General features: G+C 43.2%; 1 protein-coding gene across 2 annotated transcripts in view; it reads right to left on the bottom strand.

Moving 5' to 3' along the window:
* Positions 1–20,079, bottom strand: part of htt (huntingtin) — a 223,446-nt gene that overhangs the window by 21,684 nt on the left and 181,683 nt on the right. For both annotated transcript variants that reach the window (XM_072257615.1, XM_072257617.1), the window contains exons 55-57: positions 15,919–16,049; positions 13,950–14,079; positions 11,629–11,784 (exon numbers count right to left, since the gene is read on the bottom strand). In XM_072257615.1, coding sequence (XP_072113716.1) covers positions 11,629–11,784; positions 13,950–14,079; positions 15,919–16,049 — 417 coding nt within the window. The remainder of the gene's footprint in view (positions 1–11,628; positions 11,785–13,949; positions 14,080–15,918; positions 16,050–20,079) is intronic.

Genomic DNA, 20,079 nt, shown 5'->3' with positions numbered 1-20,079 from the left:
GTTTTTCTTCCTTCTCCCGTCTGCATGAGATGTGGGACATTTGAGAGACTTTGAACTTTACTGTGCTCATGGACTTCATTAAATTATGGTATTGTTGCACTGTTGTAACTATATGTTATAATTATGTGGTTTTGTCAGTTTTTTCAGTCTTGATCTGTCTTGTGTTTTGTGATATCACACTGGAGGAAATAATGTATCATTTCTTAATGCATGCATTACTAAATGACAATAAAAGAGGACTACGTGTCTTCATAATCTAATCTAAAAATCTAAAAAAATTACCAATTTTTAAAAACATACCATCTTTCCTTCAACACAACTTACAACACAACTGTCATTCATACCAACTAATTTGAACCGATTTCATTCCACATGATAAAATTCCCACACTACTTAATCTAATATTAACTGGTTTTGTATCTTTTCATTTCTCATATTCTTGCTAAACTTCCCCTGATACAAGTCTAAATCATGCAGGTTGATTCCTTGGATTATAAACACAAGAGATTCTGCAAAGTCTGGAGATCCACAGTAACAGACACAAAATGCTGGAGGAACTCAGCAGGTCTGGCATCATTTACGGAGAGGAAAGAAGAGTTGATGTTTTGGTCCTGTGAAGGGTCTCAGCCTGAAACGTTGGCTCTTTATTCCTCTCCATAGATGCTGCCTGATCTGCCAAGTTCCTCCAGCATTTTGTGTGTGTGACTCCTTCTATTTATTCACATTTATGAGCCACAGAGTGATTAAGCAGACAGGCGGGCATCCCTCATGACCTTCAGGATGTCCCAAAGCACTTTCAAACCAATTAAGTACTTAAAGTGTAATCCTAGACGCAAAGTAGGAAGTGAGTCACAGCCATTCGCTCATGGGCCATTCTATTCCAGCTCTCCACAGAGCAATTTATTCATTCAATTTGTGCACTGCAAGTTCCCAGAAACAGTTTTATCTGTAATTAGTTGAAGGCTGAGTATTGATTGGCTAAAGTTCAGGAAGCACCATCCTATTCTCTAAAACAACATGCAACCTTTTGCATCCAGGAGTCTCCCCAGCACTAAATGTAAAGAACATCATGACTAACAGTGAGTCACTCACTGAATATCACAGTGTTATTAGAACATTTCCATAATCCAGTAAGATACTGATGCAAGTTAAACTTCGCTATGAGGAGGAATTTCTTTAGCCAGAGAGTGGGGAATCTATGGAATTCTTTGCCACAGACAGCTTAGGGGGCCAAGTCTTTATGTATGTTTAGAACCATAGAAACTACAGCACAGAAACAGGCCCTTTGGCCCTTCTTGGCTGTGCCGAACCATTTTCTGCTTAGTCCCACTGACCTGCACACGGACCATATCCCTCCATACACCTCCCATCCATGTATCTGTCCAATTTATTCTTAAGTGTTAAAAAAGAACCTGCATTTACCACCTCGTCTGGCAGCTCATTCCATACTCCCACCACTCTCTGTGTGAAGAAGCCCCCCCAATGTTCCCTTTAAACTTTCCCCCCCTCACCCTTAACCCATGTCCTCTGGTTTTTTTCTCCCCTTGCCTCAGTGGAAAAAGCCTGCTTGCATTCACTCTATCTATACCCATCATAATTTTATATACCTCTATCAAATCTCCCCTCATTCTTCTACGCTCCAGGGAATAAAGTCCTAATCTATTCAACCTTTCTCTGTAACTGAGTTTCTCAAGTCCCGGCAACATCCTTGTAAACCTTCTCTGCACTCTTTCAACCTTATTTATATCCTTCCTGTAATTTGGTGACCAAAACTGAACACAGTACTCCAGATGCAGCCTCACCAATGCCTTATACAACCTCATCATAACATTCCAGCTCTTATACTCAATACTTTGATTAATAAAGGCCAATGTACCAAAAGCTCTCTTTACGACCCTATCTACCTGTGACGACACTTTTAGGGAATTTTGTATCTGTATTCCCAGATCCCTCTGTTCCACTGCACTCCTCAGTGCCTTACCATTAACCCTGTATGTTCTACATTGGTTTGTCCTTCCAACTTGCAATACCTCACACTTGTCAGTATTAAACTCCATCTGCCATTTTCCAGCCCATTTTTCCAGCTGGTCCAAGTCCCTCTGCAGGCTCTGAAAACCTTCCTCACTGTCTACTACACCTCCAATCTTTGTATCATCAGCAAACTTGCTGATCCAATTTACCACATTATAATCCAGATCATTGATATAGATGACAAATAACAATGGACCCAGCACTGATCCCTGTGGCACACCACTAGTCACAGGCCTCCACTCAGAGAAGCAATTTTCTACCACCACTCTCTGGCTTCTTCCATCGAGCCAATGTCTAATCCAATTTACCACCTCTCCATGTATACCTAGAAACTGAATTTTCCTAACTAACCTCCCATGCGGGACCTTGTCAAAGGCCTTACTGAAGTTCATGTAGACAATATCCACTGCCTTCCCTTCATCCACTTTCCTGGTAACCTCCTCGAAAAACTCCAACAGATTGGTCAAACATGACCTACCACGCACAAAGCCATGTTGACTCTCCCTAATAAGCCCCTGTCTATCCAAATGCTTGTACATTCTGTCTCTTAGTACTCCCTCCAATAACTTACCTACTACTGATGTTAAACTCACCGGCCTATAATTTCCCGGATTACTTTTCGATCCTTTTTTAAACAACGGAACAACATGAGCCACTCTCCAATCCTCCGGCACTTCACCCGTAGACAGTGACATTTTAAATATTTCTGCCAGGGCCCCCGCAATTTCAACACTAGTCTCCTTCAAGATCCGAGGGAACACTCTGCCAGGTCCCGGGGATTTATCCACTTTAATTTTCCTCAAGACAGCAAGCACCTCCTCCTTTTTAATCTGTACAGTTTCCATGGTCTCACTACTTGATTCCCTCAATCCCATAGATTTCATGCCAGCTTCCTTAGTAAACACAGACGCAAAAAACCTATTTAAGATCTCGCCCATTTCCTTTGGTTCCGCACAAAGCCGACCACTCTGATCTTCAAGAGGACCAATTTTATCCCTTACAATCCTTTTGCTCTTAATATACTTGTAAAAGCTCTTTGGATTATCCTTCACCTTGACTGCCAAGGCAACCTCATGTCTTCTTTTAGCCCTCCTGATTTCTTTCTTAAGTATTTTCTTGCACTTCTTATACTCCTCAAGCACCTGATTTACCCCGTTTCCTATACATTTCATACAACTCCCTCTTCTTTATCAGAATTGCAATATCCCTTGAGAACCAAGGTTCCTTATTCCTATTCAATTTGCCTTTAATCCTGACAGGAACATACAAACTCTGCACTCTCAAAATTTCCCCCTTGAAGGCTTCCCACCTACCAATCACATCTTTGCCAGAGAACAACCTGTCCCAATCCACGCTTTTTAGATCCTTTCTCATTTCTTCAAATTTGGCCTTCTTCCAGTTCAGAACCTCAACCCTAGGACCAGATCTATCCTTGTCCATGATCAAATGGTGTTATGATCACTGGAACCAAAGTGCTCCCCTACACAGACTTCTGTCACTTGCCCTAATTTGTTTCCTAACAGGAGATCCAATATTGTATCCCCTCTAGTTGGTGCCTCTATATATTGATTTAGAAAACTTTCCTGAACATATTTTACAAACTCTAAACCATCTAGACCCCTAACAGTATGGGAGTCCCAATCAATGTATGGAAAATTAAAATCCCCTACCACCACAACTTTATGTTTCCTGCAGTTGCCTGCTATCTCTCTGCAGATTTGCTCTTCCAAGTCTCGTTGACTATTGGGTGGTCTGTAATACAATCCCACTAATGTGGCCATACCTTTCCTGTTTCTCAGCTCCACCCATAAGGACTCAGTAGACAAGCCCTCTAATCTGTCCTGCCTGAGCACTGCTGTAATATTTTCCCTAACAAGCAATGCTACTCCTCTACTTTTCATTCCTCTGCCTCGATCACATCTGAGGCAGAGGTTGATAGATTTAAGGCAGAGGTTGATAGATTCTTGATTGGTTAGGGCATGAAGGGATACAGGGAGAAGAAAGGAGGTTGGGGCCGAGAGGAAAATTGGCTCAGCCATAAAGAGATGGCAGAGCAGACTCGAGGGGCCAAATAGCCTAATTCTGCTCCTATATCTTAAGATCTTATTTAAAGCTTAGTCTATTTATCACGTTACACTGAAACATACAGTGAAATGTGCTGTTTGCATCAACAACCAATGCAGTACAAGAATGTGCTGAGAACAGCCGCATATGTCACCACACTTCCAGTGCCAATATAGCATACTCACAACTTACTAACTCTAACCTGTATGTTGTTGGAATGTGGGAGGAAATGCAAGCACCTGGAGGAAAGCACGTGGTCACAGGGAAAACGTACAAACTCCTTATGAACAATCGGGACACTGGCGCAGTACCAGTGTTACACCAACCACTATGCTACTGTGCCACCCATTGGGAGAATAACCAAAGCACAGATCAGTCATACAGCACAGAAACAGGCCCTTCAGCCAACGAACTTCCTATCTTTAATAAACATAGAAAACCTACAGCACCATACAGGCCCTTCGGCCCACAAAGTTGTGCCGAACATGTCCCTACCTTCGAAATTACTAGGCTTACCTATAGCCCTCTATCTTTCTAAGCTCCATGTACCTATCCAAAAGTCTCTTAAAAGACCCTATCGTATCTGTCTCCACTACCACTGGCGGCAGCCCATTCCACGCAGTCACCACTCTGAGTAAAAAAACTTACCCCTGACATCTCCTCTGTACCTACTCCCCCAGCACCTTAAACATGTGTCCTCTTGGGGCAACCATTTCAGCCCTGAGAAAAAGCCTCTGACCATCCTCAAAAAATTCAATCAGGCTCGTAAGGCACGACCTGCCCTTGACAAAGCCATGTTGACTATTCCTAATCATATTATACCTCTCCAAATGTTCATAAATCCTGTCTCTCAGGATCTTCTTCATCAACTTACCAACCACCAAGGTAAGACTCGCTAGTCTATAATTTCCTGGGCTATCTCTCCTCCCTTTCTTGAATAAAGGAACAACATCTGCAACCCTCCAATCCTCCAGAACCTCTCCCATCCTCACTGATGATGCAAAGATCATTGCCAGAGGCTCAGCAACCTCCTCCCTCGCCTCCCACAGTAGCCTGGGGTACGTCTCATCCGGTCCCAGGGACTTATCCAACTTGATGCTTTCCAAAAGCTCCAGCACACCCTCTTTCTTAATATCTACATGCTCAAGCTTTCCAGTCTGCTGCAAGTCAGCACTACAATCACCAAGATCCTTTTCCATAGTGAATACTGAAGTAAAGTATTCGTTAAGTACCTCTGCTATTTCTTCCGGTTCCATACATACTTTCCTACTGTCACACTTGATAGGTCCAATTCTTTCATGACTTATCCTCTTGCTCTTCACATACTTGTAGAATGCCTTGGGGTTTTCCTTAACCCTGCCTGCCAAGGCCTTCTCAGGGCCCCTTCTGGCTCTCCTAATTTTCTTCTTAAGCTCCTTCCTATTAGGCTTAAAATCTTCTAGATCTCTAATATCACCTAGCTCTCTGAACCTTTTGTAAGCTTTTCTTTTCTTCTTGACTAGATTTATTACAACCTTTGTACACCACGGTTCCTGTACCCTACCATAACTTTCCTGTCTCATTGGAAAGTACCTATGCAGAACTCCAGACAAATATTCCCAGAACATTTGCCACATTTCTTCCATACTTTTCCCTGAGAACGTCTGTTTCCAAATTAAGCTTCCAATTTCCTGCCTGATAGCCTCATAATTCCCCTTACTCCAATTAAACGCTTTTCTAACTTGTCTGTTCCTATCTCTCTCCAATGCTATTGTAAAGGAGATAGAATTATGATCACTATCTCCAAAATGCTTTCCCACTGAGAGATCTGACACCTGACCAGGTTCATTTCCCAATACCAAATCAAGTACTGTACAGTTTCTCCTCTTGTAGGCTTATCTACATATTGTGTCAAGAAACCTTACTGAACACACCTAACAAACTCCACCCCATCTAAACCCTTTGCTCTAGGGAGATGCCAATCGATATTTGGGAAATTAAAATCTTCCATCACGACAACTGTTATTATTACACCTTTCCAGGATCTCTGTTTCCCTATCCGCTCCTCGATATCCCTGTTATTATTGAGCGGCCTATAAAAAAAACACCCAGTAAAGTTAATAACCCCTTCCTGTTCCTAACCTCTACCCACAGAGACTCCGTAGACAATCCCTCCCTGGCGTCCACCTTTGCTGCAGCCGTGACACTATCTCCGATCAACACTCCCACGCCCCCACCTCTTTTGCCTCCCTCCCTGTCCTTTCTGAAAAATCTAAAACCTGGCACTTTGAAGTAACCATTCCTGTCCCTAAGCCATCCAAGTCTCTGTAATGGCCACCACATCGTATCTCCAAGTACTTTTCCACGCTCTAAGCTCATCTGCTTTGTTCACAACATACTTTGCGTTAAAATACACGGATCTCAAATCTTCGGTCTGAGCACGTCCCTTCTCTATCACCTGTCTATCCTCCCTCTTGTTCTGTCTAGAAGCTTTCTCCTCTTCCTCCATCTCTTCAGTTCGGTTCCCACCCCACAGTAATTTTAATTTAAACTCTCCCCAGCAAACCTCCCCGCCAGGATATTGGTCCCGCTGGGATTCAAGTGCAACCCGTCCTTTTTGTACAGGTCACACCTGCCCCAAAGAGGTCCCAATGATCCAGAAATCTGAAACCCTGCCCCCTGCTCCAATCCCTCAGCCACGAATTTATCCTCCACCTCATTCTATTCCTATTCTCACTGTCGTGTGGCACAGGCAGTAATCCCGAGATTACTACCTTTGCGGTCCTGCTTCTCAACCTTCCTAACTCCCTGTACTCTTTTGTCAGGACCTCTTCCCTTTTCCTACCTGTGTCATTGGTACTAATATATACCACGACCTCTGGCTGCTCTCCATCCCACTGCAGGATATCTTGGACGCGATCTGAAACATCTCAGACCCTGGAACCTGGGAGGCAAACTACCATCCGAGTTTCTTTCCTGCATCCACAGAGTCGCCTGTCTGACCCCCTAACTATAGAGACCCCTATCACTGCTGCCATCCTCTTCCTTTCCCTAGCCTTCTGAGCCACAGGGCCAGACTCTGTGCCAGAGGCACGGTCACTGTCACTTCCCCCAGGTAGGCTCCCCCCTCAACAGTATTCAAACAGGAGTACCTATTGTCAAGGGGTACAGCCACAGGGGTACTCCCTACTACCTGACTCTTCCCCTTCCCTGTGACCCACTTGTCTGTCTCCTGTGTGACCACCTGCCTATAACTCCTTTCTATCACCTCCTCGCTCTCTCTGACCAGGCGAAGGTCATCGAGCTGCATCTCCCGTTCCCTAACTCGCTCCCTTAGGAGCTGCAGCTCGACACACCTGGTGCAGATATGGCCGTCCAGGAGGCTGGGACCTCCCACATCCGACACCGAGCACAGAAAACTGGCCTCACACACATAATTCCTCCTTTCCACAAATAACACTGGTAAGCCTACCTTGCCTCGTCCCATTACCGCCTAAGCCCATTGAGCCAAAGCCCTATCGCTCTGCTGCCTCTCATTCTGCTGCCCAGTGGATATGGCGGTCTTCTTTTTAAACATTTCGTGCTCTACTGGCTGACTTCATGCGCCTGCGCAGTCTTGCTTCCCTTTTACCCCGAGTGGTAAAAACTGCCTTGGTTCCGAAAATCAGCCAAAAAACAGATCTACAGTGCCTTGAAAAAGTATTCAGTCCCAACCCTTTGTTCATGTAAATGAGTTTTACAACCAGGGATATTGGTCAATTTAACTGATAATTTTTATTTGTGAATCACATGCTCTTCTTTTCACAGTAGAGCCCAAAAAGCAGGGAAAATTGTAAAGCAGGGAAAATTGTAAAGCATGAAAATCTAAAAATTCAAAAACTGAAATGTCAGCAGTTTAAAGTATTCATCCTCCTTTGCTCAGTACGTGTTGAACCACCTCTTGCAGCTATTACTGCCAGTAGCCATTTTGGATAAGTCACTATTAGCTTTGCACAACGTGATGGAACAAGATTTGCCCATCTCTCCTTGCAAAATTCCTTAAGCTGTACCAGGTTAGTTGGGGAGTGGTGATGGACAGCAATCTTGAGGTCTTGCCAGAGATGTTCCAAATGGGTTAAGGTCAAAACTCTGACTGGGCCACTCAAGGACATCAATTTTTTTCATTTGAAGCCACTCCATGGTTGCTCTGGTCATTGTATTGCTGAAAAACAAACTTCCTCCCCAGTTTAAGCTTTCTGGCAGAGGCTAGCAGGTTTTTTTATCCTGTATTTAGCAACATTCCTTCCCATCAATCCTGACCAGATTTCTAGTCTCTGCTGCTGAACCACCCCCACCCCCCCGCCATAGCATGATGGTACCTCTACCATACTTGACAGTAGAGATGATATTACCTGGCTGATGTGCAGTATCAGATTTACGCCACACTTACTGCTTAGTGTTGAGGCCAAGAATTTCCACTTTGGTCTCATGTGACAAGACCTTCTTCCACATCTTTACAATATCTTCTATGTAATGCTTTGTGAAGTCTTAAGGGCAAGGATATGCATTTTTTTTTTAGCCAGAGCTTCTTCTTTGCCACTCTTGCATAAATACCCCTTTTGTGCAAGGCCTTAAGAGATTGTGGAGCCATGAATTTCATCTCCAATTGTAATCATGGACTTCTGCAGTTCACTCAGAGTGACTGCGGACATCACAGTCACCTCTCTTACATGAGTCATTCTTCTTTGGTGACTAAGCTTAGAGGGGCAGCCTGATCTAGGCTGTGTAGCTGTGGTTTCATGTTTTTTCATTTTACACAATGGACTGCACTGAGCTCCAAGGTGTGTTCAGTGCCTTTAAGATGGCCTTGTACTCTTCTCCAGGTTTGTGATTCTCTATTATCATTTCCCTGACTGTCTTGAAAGCTCTTTAGCTTTCACTTTAGTTTGGTCTGTTGAAAATCTACCATAGTGTTGGACCTTACAGATAGAGAGGGTATTTATTCTTAAGAATTTACTGAAAACGCATTCTCCAATTTTCTACATCAACAAACTGGGTAAGCTGGTAAAGTGTTACTGTATATTGCACCCAAGGAAAGTTAGCATAGTAATTACAAAGGGGATGAATACTTTTTTTAGCCTCACAAATCTTGGTTTTTAATTTTGAGTTAAGTGTTGACACATTTTGGAATTTTTCTTTTGATTTGACATGATGCACAATGTTTTGTAGATTAGTTTAAAAATCCAATTTCAATAATATTTTAAATTTCAGAAAATATGACAGTGAAATGTGAAAATAGTTGTAGGGGCTGAGTACTTCTTCAAGGCACGAAACCAGCACTCGGTCCATGGTCTTCTCTACCCAATGATTTAAGTGCTCTTCCAAATGCTTCTTAATGCCATGTTGCCGGTCTCTTCATTCTTCCTCTCTCGGTTATTCTGTTATTGTCACCTGGATCTGATTCTCCAACACCTTTGCAAGCAGCATCTTCCCAACTTCAAACACCCTCCAGGTGAAAATTATTTTCTGCAGATCCTCACTAAAATCTCTTACACCTCACATACAAACCTAGGCATCACTACTTTTGTTAAGGTTTTCCCCCCAACCCCAAGCACAAACTTCTGCTGAGATGCTGGAAATCCAGAAAAATACAAACAAGATGCTGGAGGAACTCAGGAGGTCAGGTAGCATCTACGGAGAGGAACAAACAGTTGATGTTTTGCTCTGAGACCCTTCAACAGAAATGGAGAGGAACAGAGAGGAAGAGGACAGAAGCCAGAATAAGAAGATGGAGAAGGGAGGAGGAGAATGAAGTGAGAAGCTGGGAGGTGATAGGTGGAAGGAGTAAGGGCTGAAGAGGAAGTTATCTGATAGGAGAGGGCAGTGGACCATGGACCTGTTCTGTTGAGATTGACATGCATACTTTGGGAAATGTGCTGATAACTCAACTATTTCCAAGCAGAAACTTCTCATTCTGCAGTGTACCACTTGCACTGGGATAGAGGTGGGGTGGAGTCACTACTAACAACAACTCTCAACAAGCTGAGCAGCCTGCCAACTGACCCGACCAACATAAATTCAACCGGCCAACTGCAATGAATGTGAAAAATCAATTGCTGTAAAAATATGGTAAGATTTCTATTTAAGCAATTTAAATGTTCACTGCTTTGTATGCACATAAACATGCTCAAGTGTTTTAATTTTTGTCAAGTGCTTTAGTCTTTGCACAATTCTGTTTTGTACTCACTATTATTGCTATGCAGAGTTTATGCTGTGAGCTATATGTGAACAAGGAATTTCACTGCACCTTGCTGTACATGACAATAAACTAGTTAACTAGCCTAGTCAACTTATTTTAATCATTTAATTTTATTTTACAGGTTTTTTTTAGTCTAACACTGAGTGATTTAGAATTAGATTTAAATAGCAGCTGATGAGGCTGACTTCGATTGGGAGGGTGAAGCCTCACTAGCCAGAATTGCTCTGACAGTGGAGGGAGCCTCTGGTGCAGAAGAGAGCACTGTACTAGATCTCGGCCATCTCCTAGGAGCTGTTCTTCCAACATAAAACTGCTTCATGGACCAGAGTGAAGTCACAGCTGGGTCCAGTGCTGTCAGCTGGTAACATTAAGGCATCAGATCTGCATCACAATATCAATTCAATTTCCCAAGAGAGAAGGTCAATTTTGGTTAGATCTTTTATAGATATCATTTTCTGGATGCTATGCACTCTATTGTATTTCAGCTTTTTAAACTGACCTAAGATTGACCCTCATCTATTTTTAAATCTTCCCAGGATGAACAGCACTTTAATGGGCTGCTGAACCAGATGGATTGCAAGAGGATTAACAGTCATGGTGTTTTCCTGCCTTTTCTTTCCTCATGTAAATATGTAATATAACATACCATCAGTTCAGGACATGACTAAGTCGTTACGATCATTTATTCTATGGATGACAGAGTAGTGTAGCAGCTAGCGTAATGCTTAACAGCAGCGGTAATCAGGGTTCAATTCCCACCACTGTAAGAAATTTGTACATTCTCCCCGCAACCACGTGGGTTTCCTCCAGGTGTTGTAGCCTCCCACATTCCAAAGACATGCAGCTCAGTAAGAGTTAGTAAGTTGTACACATGCTATGCTGGTGTGGAAAGATGGCGACGCTTGCAGGCTGCCCCCAGCACATCCTCGGACTGCGTTGATTGTTGACGCAAATAAAACATTTCACTATATGTTTTGATGTATGTATGACAAATAAAACTAATCTTTCAAATGATTCAAGTAACTTTCCTATCTTCCCAGCAAAAGTTGTGAAGCAAACAAAGTTTACTTTGAAGGAGCTAAGTGAGTGACACCCATGCTCGACGTGAGCAAGCTACCCCATACACCTGATATTGCACAAATGGATGCACATGGGCCAGCGTACAAGTATAACAAGGATGTAAAGGTATGCATTACAGTTAAATTCCAAGGGGAGAGTTTTGGACGCACTCCACTAGACTTCCTGGAACAAGACAGCAATGGAATTTCCTACAGACTGCAGTTTTCTTTTACAAGGTCCTTTCGCCTTTCCCTTACCATGCCAAGAACAGCTGCTGCTTTGCAGATGGCAGGGACCAGATACTGGTTCAGAATCTCGTCTTCTGCTGGATGGATCTTCTGAAGCTCTGTCAAAGTGCTGTACATCATCTCAAATTGTGTCCGCTCCGTAAACAAATCCGAGACTGCCAGAAGCTACAATGAAAACACAAAAACACACATCAGTGGGAATGAGGGGAACTTTTCCAAGGGGTATTCATTGCAGCAGGTTGGCAGGTTAAGATCAACAAACTCAGCAGGAATCTCAGGCAGAAAAATATATAAATGCCAAAAGTTGCTACTGAAACAGAATGGAAGGGGAAAGAGAATGATGGAAAAAATGTGAAGAGTTTAAGGATAAAAGGAATAAGTAAACAATGACTGCAGGGTTACAGAAATTCTTTTTGAGGAAGTAGGACGATCTATTTAAAATGTTGAAGGCTACAGGATCAGGGTACACCACATGAGTAATAACACAATGGATCCATTTGTGTTTTTTATGTTCTATGATTTGTTCTAAAAATGAATCCCCTTACTTTGCCTTTTCAGACTCTCTCAGAAAGCAAGCTTTCATTACTTGTTATCCTTCCCCACTCCAACCTCTTCCACCAAATCCCCTCACCCATCCCATCTGTATTGCATTTACAGTGCAGCGCCCGAGACCTGGCTCTACAGGCCAGCTTTAACATTTCAGCGGAGGGCTGCCAGGATGGCCCTGAGATCCAGTGTCTGTCTCAGGATGTAACGTCTCACATCATTGTGTTGCAAGTTTTTTTTTTAAATACTGCCCCAGTTTACACTTCTGTACTTTGCACCAGTCTGTTGTTTTGTGCCTGTTGTATTTATTATTACTGTGTATATCACTTTACTCTGAGTTTCAGTGCACCCTGGTGTATATGACAGGGTTGTGGTTCTGTGGAATGCTCTGCCTCAGAAGGCAGTGGAGGCCAATTCTCTGGATTTTTTCAAGAAAGAGTTAGATAGAGCTCTTAAAGGTAGCGGAGTGAAGGGATATGGGGAGAAGGCAGGAAAAGGGTACTGATTGTGGATGGTCAGCCATGATCACAGTGAATGGTGGTGCTGGCTCGAAGGGCTGAATGGCCTACTCCTGCACCTATTGTCTATGACAATAAACTAATCCGGATCCGAAACTGGCAAACTCCAATTGCTGGACAATTCCCAAATATTAAATGCAATACATTGATTACAGCACAGATGAGGGCCATTTAACCCACCCAGTGCATTAGGCTCTTTATGCTCAGTTCACCCGCTTTCCATTTTTCTCTCATTTAAATCCATTAGCCCAGGATACAAGGTAACACATTTAGGACTGGTGAGGAGAAATTTCTTCAAAAGATGGTGTTTCTGACTGGTTGCATCACAGCCTGATATGAAGATTCCAATGCACAGCATTGTAAAAGGCTTACGAGGGTTGTTGACTCAGCTAGCTCCATCACAGGAACAAGCCTCTCCACCACTGAGGACGTCTTCAAAAGACAGTGCCTCAAGGCGGTGGCATCCATCACGAAGATCTCTCACCATCTAGGACATGCCCTATTCTCATCATTACCATCAGGAGCCTCAAGACCCAAATTCAACATTTTAGAAATGGTTTCTTCCCCCCTGCCATCGGATTTCCGAACAGTCCACGAGTACTATTCCTCTTTTGCAGTACTTATTTTTTTATTGTAACTTATAGTCATTTGTTATGTCTGCACTGCTGCCACAAAACAACAAATTTCATGACATACATTCAGTAACCACTTTATTAGGTACACCTACCTGCTCATTAATGCAAATATCTAATCAGCCAAATATGTAACTGCAAAAGCATGCAGACATGATCAGTTTCGTTCAGACCAAACGTAAGAATGGGGAAGAAATACGATTAACTGCCTTCAACTGTGGAATGATTGTTGGTGCCACGTAAGGTGATTTGAGTATCTCAGAAATTGCTGAGATTTTCACACACAACAGCCTTGACAGAGAATGATGCAAAAAACAAAAATCATCCAATGAGTGGTAGTTCTGTGGGCAAAAACACCTTGTTAATGAGAGAGGTCAGAGGAGAACGGTCAGACTGGTTCAAGCTGAGAGGAAGGCAACAGTGGCTCAAATAACCACACATTACAACAGTGGTGTACAGAACAGCATAGCACGTTGAACCTTAAAGTGCATGGGCAGCACACCAGGTTCCACTCTTGTACCTAATAAAGTGGCTATTGAGTGCACATCAATAACAATAAGTCTGATTACGAATCTAATTCCTGCTTCAGTTTGTTATCCTTTTCCAGGCACCACAACTAAGTGCTGACACTTACCGATCTCACCACCTCGCTGACCAGAACAACAGGGGTTTTCTTGCCAGTGTTAACTGGGAGGATCCACTGACTGTAGAGTTCCAAAAGAAATTGGGAACAGGAATGAATATCGACACCAGCTCGATGCTTCCTGGAAATAAATTGCAGTAAATATTAGAAAACACTCAACATGCCAGAAACAGAACAAAAAAAAATAAAGTTAATAAAGATAAAGCAAAAGTTAAAAGTAACTAGAAAGTGCTAAATCTAAATCATTTCAACTCAATGGACAGCACTTCTACTTTTCTGATAACTCCCACAACTGTGACAAGGTTTTCAGTCAACAGTTTGAACATCTGCTCAGGTAGGTGAATGTCAAATTTTGTGAGATAATGCTCTTGTGAAACACTTTATTACAACCGGAAAACCATTTTGCGAATACAAATAAAAACAAGCAACAAGCTGGGAAACAAAAAGTCAACAGCTCAGGGAGCATCTATGGAAAGAGAAAATTCCTACTTTGATTTTAGTTCAGAATTTATTTATTCTTTTATTTATTTAGAGACACAACACGGACAGGCCCTTCTGGTCCAACAAGCCACACCGCCCAGTTACCCAGCATTTCATTCTGTAATATTTTTGATTTGCATGTGGAAGTTTCTCTTTTAGTATTCAGAAAGTGCAGTAGAAAAATGATCCAAAAGGCTTTGTGTGTCCAAACAAGCCATGTGATCTCATGTACCCATGGTAACAGATAACTGCTGACAAGACATGAGTCAACTAGGTACAGGGAGATATCAAACTTTCATGGCATGAACTTTTAATCTGATTCACCATGTGATGTGGCACAAAGCCATTCAAGTCAGAAGGTCTGTGCTGAATAAGTGAACCTTAGCATCCAGCTAAAACTGGACTTCATGTTCTGTGAATTCAATAAGTGCTCAATACAGACGTAAAGCACTGAATGAAACTCCAGAGTTGGACCATGGTCATCTTCTCATTCAATCAACTTCAGAAGAATTCTGATAGGCTCTCCCTGGTTGAGGAAGTTGGGGTTAAAAATCAAGAACAAATGGTCACAGGATACAGAGTACGAATTTTGGACAGCCATGAGGCAAAATGTCTCCACTCGGAGTGGTAAACCCATGCATTTAAGATAATGGGACAGATTTCTAAGTGCAAGGGGAATGGAAATCTGGTATTGAAATAGAGAACCCTGCGATCATAGGCTTGAAGAAGCAAATGGATTACTTCTACTTCTGCTTTCCTGTACTCTATGCTCCCATCTCTCTATGCGCAGCGCGAGATTGAAGACCTGATCTCACATTTGTGCCAGTCACTGGATAACATATTGTATGGGGAACATACATGGTTCAAGTCTCACTTCACTGAATACAATGTAGTACAGTTGGAGGTGCCATTTTTCACTAAACCCATGACCCATCTACTCTTGGGGGGGGGGGGGGGGAGTTAAATCATAATGGCACTATTCAGAATAAGTTACTCTCGTTTATTCACCAATACTTACCACTCTATCAAAATCTGTAGAATGATCTAGTTTGTGAGAGTATGGTGTATGGAAACTGACTGTACATTGGTAAGAGTTTATTGTTCTACATGTACCTAGATAGTGAAGAACTTGCTTGCATGCCATACAGACAGATCATTCCATATCCAAGTACACTGAGGTAGTAAAAAGAAAACAGAATGCAGAATCTAGTGTTACAGTTACAGAGCAAGTGTAGTACAAGCAAAGTGGAAGGGCCATGACATTCTAGATTGGGAGATCATAGTTCAAGAGTTTGTCTTTTGGCTCTGTAAGACCTGTTCAAGAGTTTGATAACAACAGGATAGAAACTGTTCTTGAGACAGGCAGTGGTTGCATCTTTCCGCTAACAAGAGAGGAGAGAATGACTGGGGTGGGGGTTTTTGATTATGCTGGCTGCTCTCCTGAGGCAGCAAAAAGCATAAACAGAGACAATTCACTTACCTAGAATTCACTGGTGAAGTGGGAGGTGAGGATACAACAGGCACATCACTCTCATCTTCTTCATCTTCATCCCATTCCTCTTCCCGCAAAGGAGTGATATTGTTCCCCAACCAAACTGAATGAATGGAGACCTGAGCAAAGGATAAGATTAGTTTTATTTGCCTCATGTCAAAACACACAGTGAAATGCGTCTTTTGCAGGTCATCATATTTTGCGATGTGCTGGGGGGCAATCACAAGTGTCTTCACACTTCCAAATTAGCATGCCCATGACTCAGAAATCCCAACCATAATTGTACATCTTTGGAATGTGGGAGGAAACTGGAATAGCCAGAGGAAACCCACGTGGTCATGAGAACTCCTTACAGAGAGCAGCAGTGACCGAAGCCCCTGATTGGTGATCACTGGCACAGTAAAGCAATTGTGCTATCCGTTACACTACTGTGCTGCACATCAAATACAACAGACAAGTACTTCAGCTACAAAGTGCACAAGCATCCAAGGGACTCCTGGGATTGGGGCCCTCTGATGAAAGCTTTACAGTGACAGAACTGCAGGCTGCAGCCTGTCAGCAAACTTTCCACACATATTGGTACCAACGACACAGGTAGGAAAGGGGAGGTCGTCCTGAAAACAGAATACAGGGAGATAGGAAGGAAGTTGAGAAGCAAGAACTCAAAGGTAGTAATCTCAGGATTACTGCCTGTGCCACGCGACAGTGTATATAGGAATAGAGTGAGGCGGAGGATAAATGCGTGGCTGAGGGATTGGAGTAGGGGGCAGGGATTCAGATTTCTGGATCATTGGGACCTCCTCTGGGGCAGGTGGGACCTGTACAAAAAAGGTGGGTTGCACTTGAATTCCAGAGGGACCAGTATCCTGGCAGGGAGATTTGCTCAGGCTATTGGGGAGAGTTTAAACTAGAATTGCTGGGGGGGTGGGAACCGAACTGAAGAGACAGAAGAAGGGGTGGTTGGCTCACAAATAGAGAAAGCTTGGAGACGGTGCGAGAGGGATGATAGATACGTGACAGAGAAGGGATGCGCTCAGACCGATGGTTTGAGATGTGTCTATTTTAATGCAAGAAGCATCATGAACAAAGTGGATGAGCTTAGAGAGTGGATCAATGGCCATTACAGAGACTTGGATGGTTCAGGGGCAGGAATAGTTACTTAGAGTGCCAGGCTTTAGATGTTTCAGAAAGGACAGGGAGGGAGGCAAAACAGGTGGGAGCATGGCACTGCTGATCAGAGATAGTGTCACGGCTGCAGAAAAGGAGGAAGTCATGGAGGGATTGTTTACTGAGTCTCTGTGGGTGGAAGTTAGAAACAGGAAGGGGTCAATAACTCTACTGGGTGTTTTTTTTTATATAGACCACCCAATGATAACAGGGACATCGAGGAGCAGATAGGGAGACAGTTTCTGGAAAGGTGTAATAATAACAGGGTTGTCGTGGTGGGAGATTTTAATTTCTCCAATATTGATTGGCATCTCCCTCGAGCAAAGCGTTTAGATGGGGTGGAGTTTGTTGGTGTGTTCAGGAAGGTTTCCTGACACAATACGTAGATAAGCCTACAAGAGGATAGGCTGTACTTGATCTGGCATTGGGAAATGAACCTTGTCAGGTGTCAGATCTCCCAGTGGGAGAGCATTTTGGAGATAGTGATCACAGTTCTATCTCCTTTACCATAGCATTGGAGCTGGAAAGGAACAGACAAGTTAAGAAAGCGTTTAATGGGAGTAAGGGGAGATATGAGGCTATCAGGCAGGAACTTAAAAGCATAAATTTGGAACAGGTGTTCTCAGGGAATGTATGGAGGAAATGTGGCAAATATTCAGGGGATATTCGTGTGGCGTTCTGCATAGGTACATTCCAATGAGACAGGGAAAGAATGGTAGGGTACAGGAACCATGGTGTACAAAGGCTGTTGAAAATCTAGGCAAGAAGAAAAGCTTACGAAACGTTCAAAAAACTAGGTAATGATAGAGATCTAGAAGATTATAAGGCTAGAAGGAAGAAGTTTAAGAATGAAATTAGGAGAGCCAGAAGGGGCCATGACAAGGCCTTGGCAAGCAGGATTAAGGAAAACCCCAAGGCACTCTACAAGTATGTGAACAGCAAGAGGATAAGATGTGAGAGAGTAGGACCAATCAAGTGTGACAGTGGAAAAGTGCGTACGGAACCAGAGGAGATAGCAGAGATACTTAATGAATACTTTGCTTCAGTATTCACTACAGAAATGGATCTTGGCAATTGTAGGGATGACTTACAGCAGATTGAAAAGCTTGAGCATATCGACATTAAGAAAGAGGATGTGCTGGAGCTTTTGGAAAGCATCAAGTTGGATAAGTCTCCAGGACCAGAGGAGATGTACCCCAGGCTACTGTGGGAGGCGAAGGAGGAGATTGCTGAGCCTCTGGCAATGATCTTTTGGAGGGTCGCAGATGTTGTTCCCTTATTCAAGAAAGGGAGTAGAGAAAGCCCAGGAAATTATAGACCAGTGAGTTTTACTTCAGTGGTTGGTAAGTTGATGGAGAAGATCCTGAGAGGCAGAATTTATGAACGTTTGGAGAGGCATAATATGATTAGGAATAGTCAGCATGGCTTTGTCAAACGCAAGTCATGCCTTATGAGCTTGATTGAATACTTTGAGGATGTGACTAAACACATTGATGAAGGTAAAACAGTAGATATAGAGTATATAGATTTCAGCAAGGCATTTGATAAGGTACCTCATGCCAGGCTTACTGAGAAAGTATGAAGGCATGGGTTACAAGTGGACCTTGCTTTGTGGATCTGGAATTGGCTTGCTCACAGAAGGCAAAGAGTGGTTGTAGACGGGTCATATTCTGCATGGAGGTCGGTGACCAGTGGTGTGTCTCAGGGATCTGTTCTGGGACCCCTTCTCTTCGTGATTTTTATAAATGACCTGCATGAGGAAGTGGAGGGATGGGTTAGTAAATTTGCTGATGACAAAGGCTGGGGGTGTTGTGGATAGTGTGGAGGGCTGTCAGAGCTTACAGCGGGACATCAATAGGATGCAAAACTGAGCTGAGAAGTGGCAGATAGAGTTCAACCCAGGTAAGTGTAAGGTGGTTCATTTTGGTAGGTCAAATATGATGGCAGATTGGTAGGTCAAATATGATGTTAAGATTCTTGGCACTGTGGAGGATCAGAGGGATCTTGGGGTCTGAGTCCATAGGACACTCAAAGCTGCTACGCAGGTTGACTCTGTGGTTAAGAAGGCATACGGTGCATTGGCCTGCATCAACCGTGGTATTGAGTTTAAGAGCCGAGAGGTAATGCTACAGCTATATAGGACCCTGGTCAGACCCCACTTGGAATACTGTGTTCAGTTCTGGTCACCTCACTATAGGAAGGATGTGGAAACTATAGAAAAGAAGCAGAGGAAATTTACAAGGACGTTGCCAGGATTGGGGAGCATGCCTTATGAGAATAGGTTGAGTGAACTCAGCCTTTTCTGGAAGGTGAAAGGTAACCAGATAGAGGTGTATAAGATGATGAGAGGCATTGATCGTGTGGATAGTCAGAGGCTCTTTCCCAGGAATAAAACAGCTAACAAGAGAGGGCACAGTTTTAAGGTGCTTGGAAGTAGGTACAGAGGAGATGTCAGGAGTAAGTTTTTTTTTACGCAGCAGGTGGTGAGTGTGTGGAATGGTCTGCTGGCGATGGTGGTGGAGGCAGATACGATAGTGTCTTTTAAGAAACTCCTGGATAGGTACATGAAACTTGAAAAAACAGAGGGCTATGGGTAACCCAAGGTAATTTCTAAAGTATGTACATATTTGGCACAGCATTGTGGGCCGAAGGGCCTGTATTGTGCTGTAAGTTTTCTATGTTTCTACGTATTCATACACCATAGGGCCACTGGGCTAGTTAGACATCAAAGGAACCATAGCTGGCCTACAACTGCCAAATCCATCCAAACACCAATGATGTGTTCAGTGGCCTGCCCATTACCTCCCTCTGGTTCCTTACACCCTTCCCTTTATTCCACGGTCTACTGTCAAGATTCCTTCTTCAGCCTTTTACCGCTTCCATCACCTCCCAGCTTCTCACATTATCAACCCCCTCGCCAGGTTTCACCTTTCACCTGCTAGCTTGAACTCCTCCTACTCCCCTGCCTTCCTATTCTGGCTT

Source organism: Mobula birostris, chromosome 5, assembly GCF_030028105.1.
Source record: "Mobula birostris isolate sMobBir1 chromosome 5, sMobBir1.hap1, whole genome shotgun sequence".
Classification (NCBI taxonomy): Eukaryota; Metazoa; Chordata; class Chondrichthyes; order Myliobatiformes; family Myliobatidae; genus Mobula; species Mobula birostris.
The sequence above is the reverse complement of the archived record's forward strand: the minus strand, read 5'-3'. Positions and strand labels throughout refer to the sequence as shown.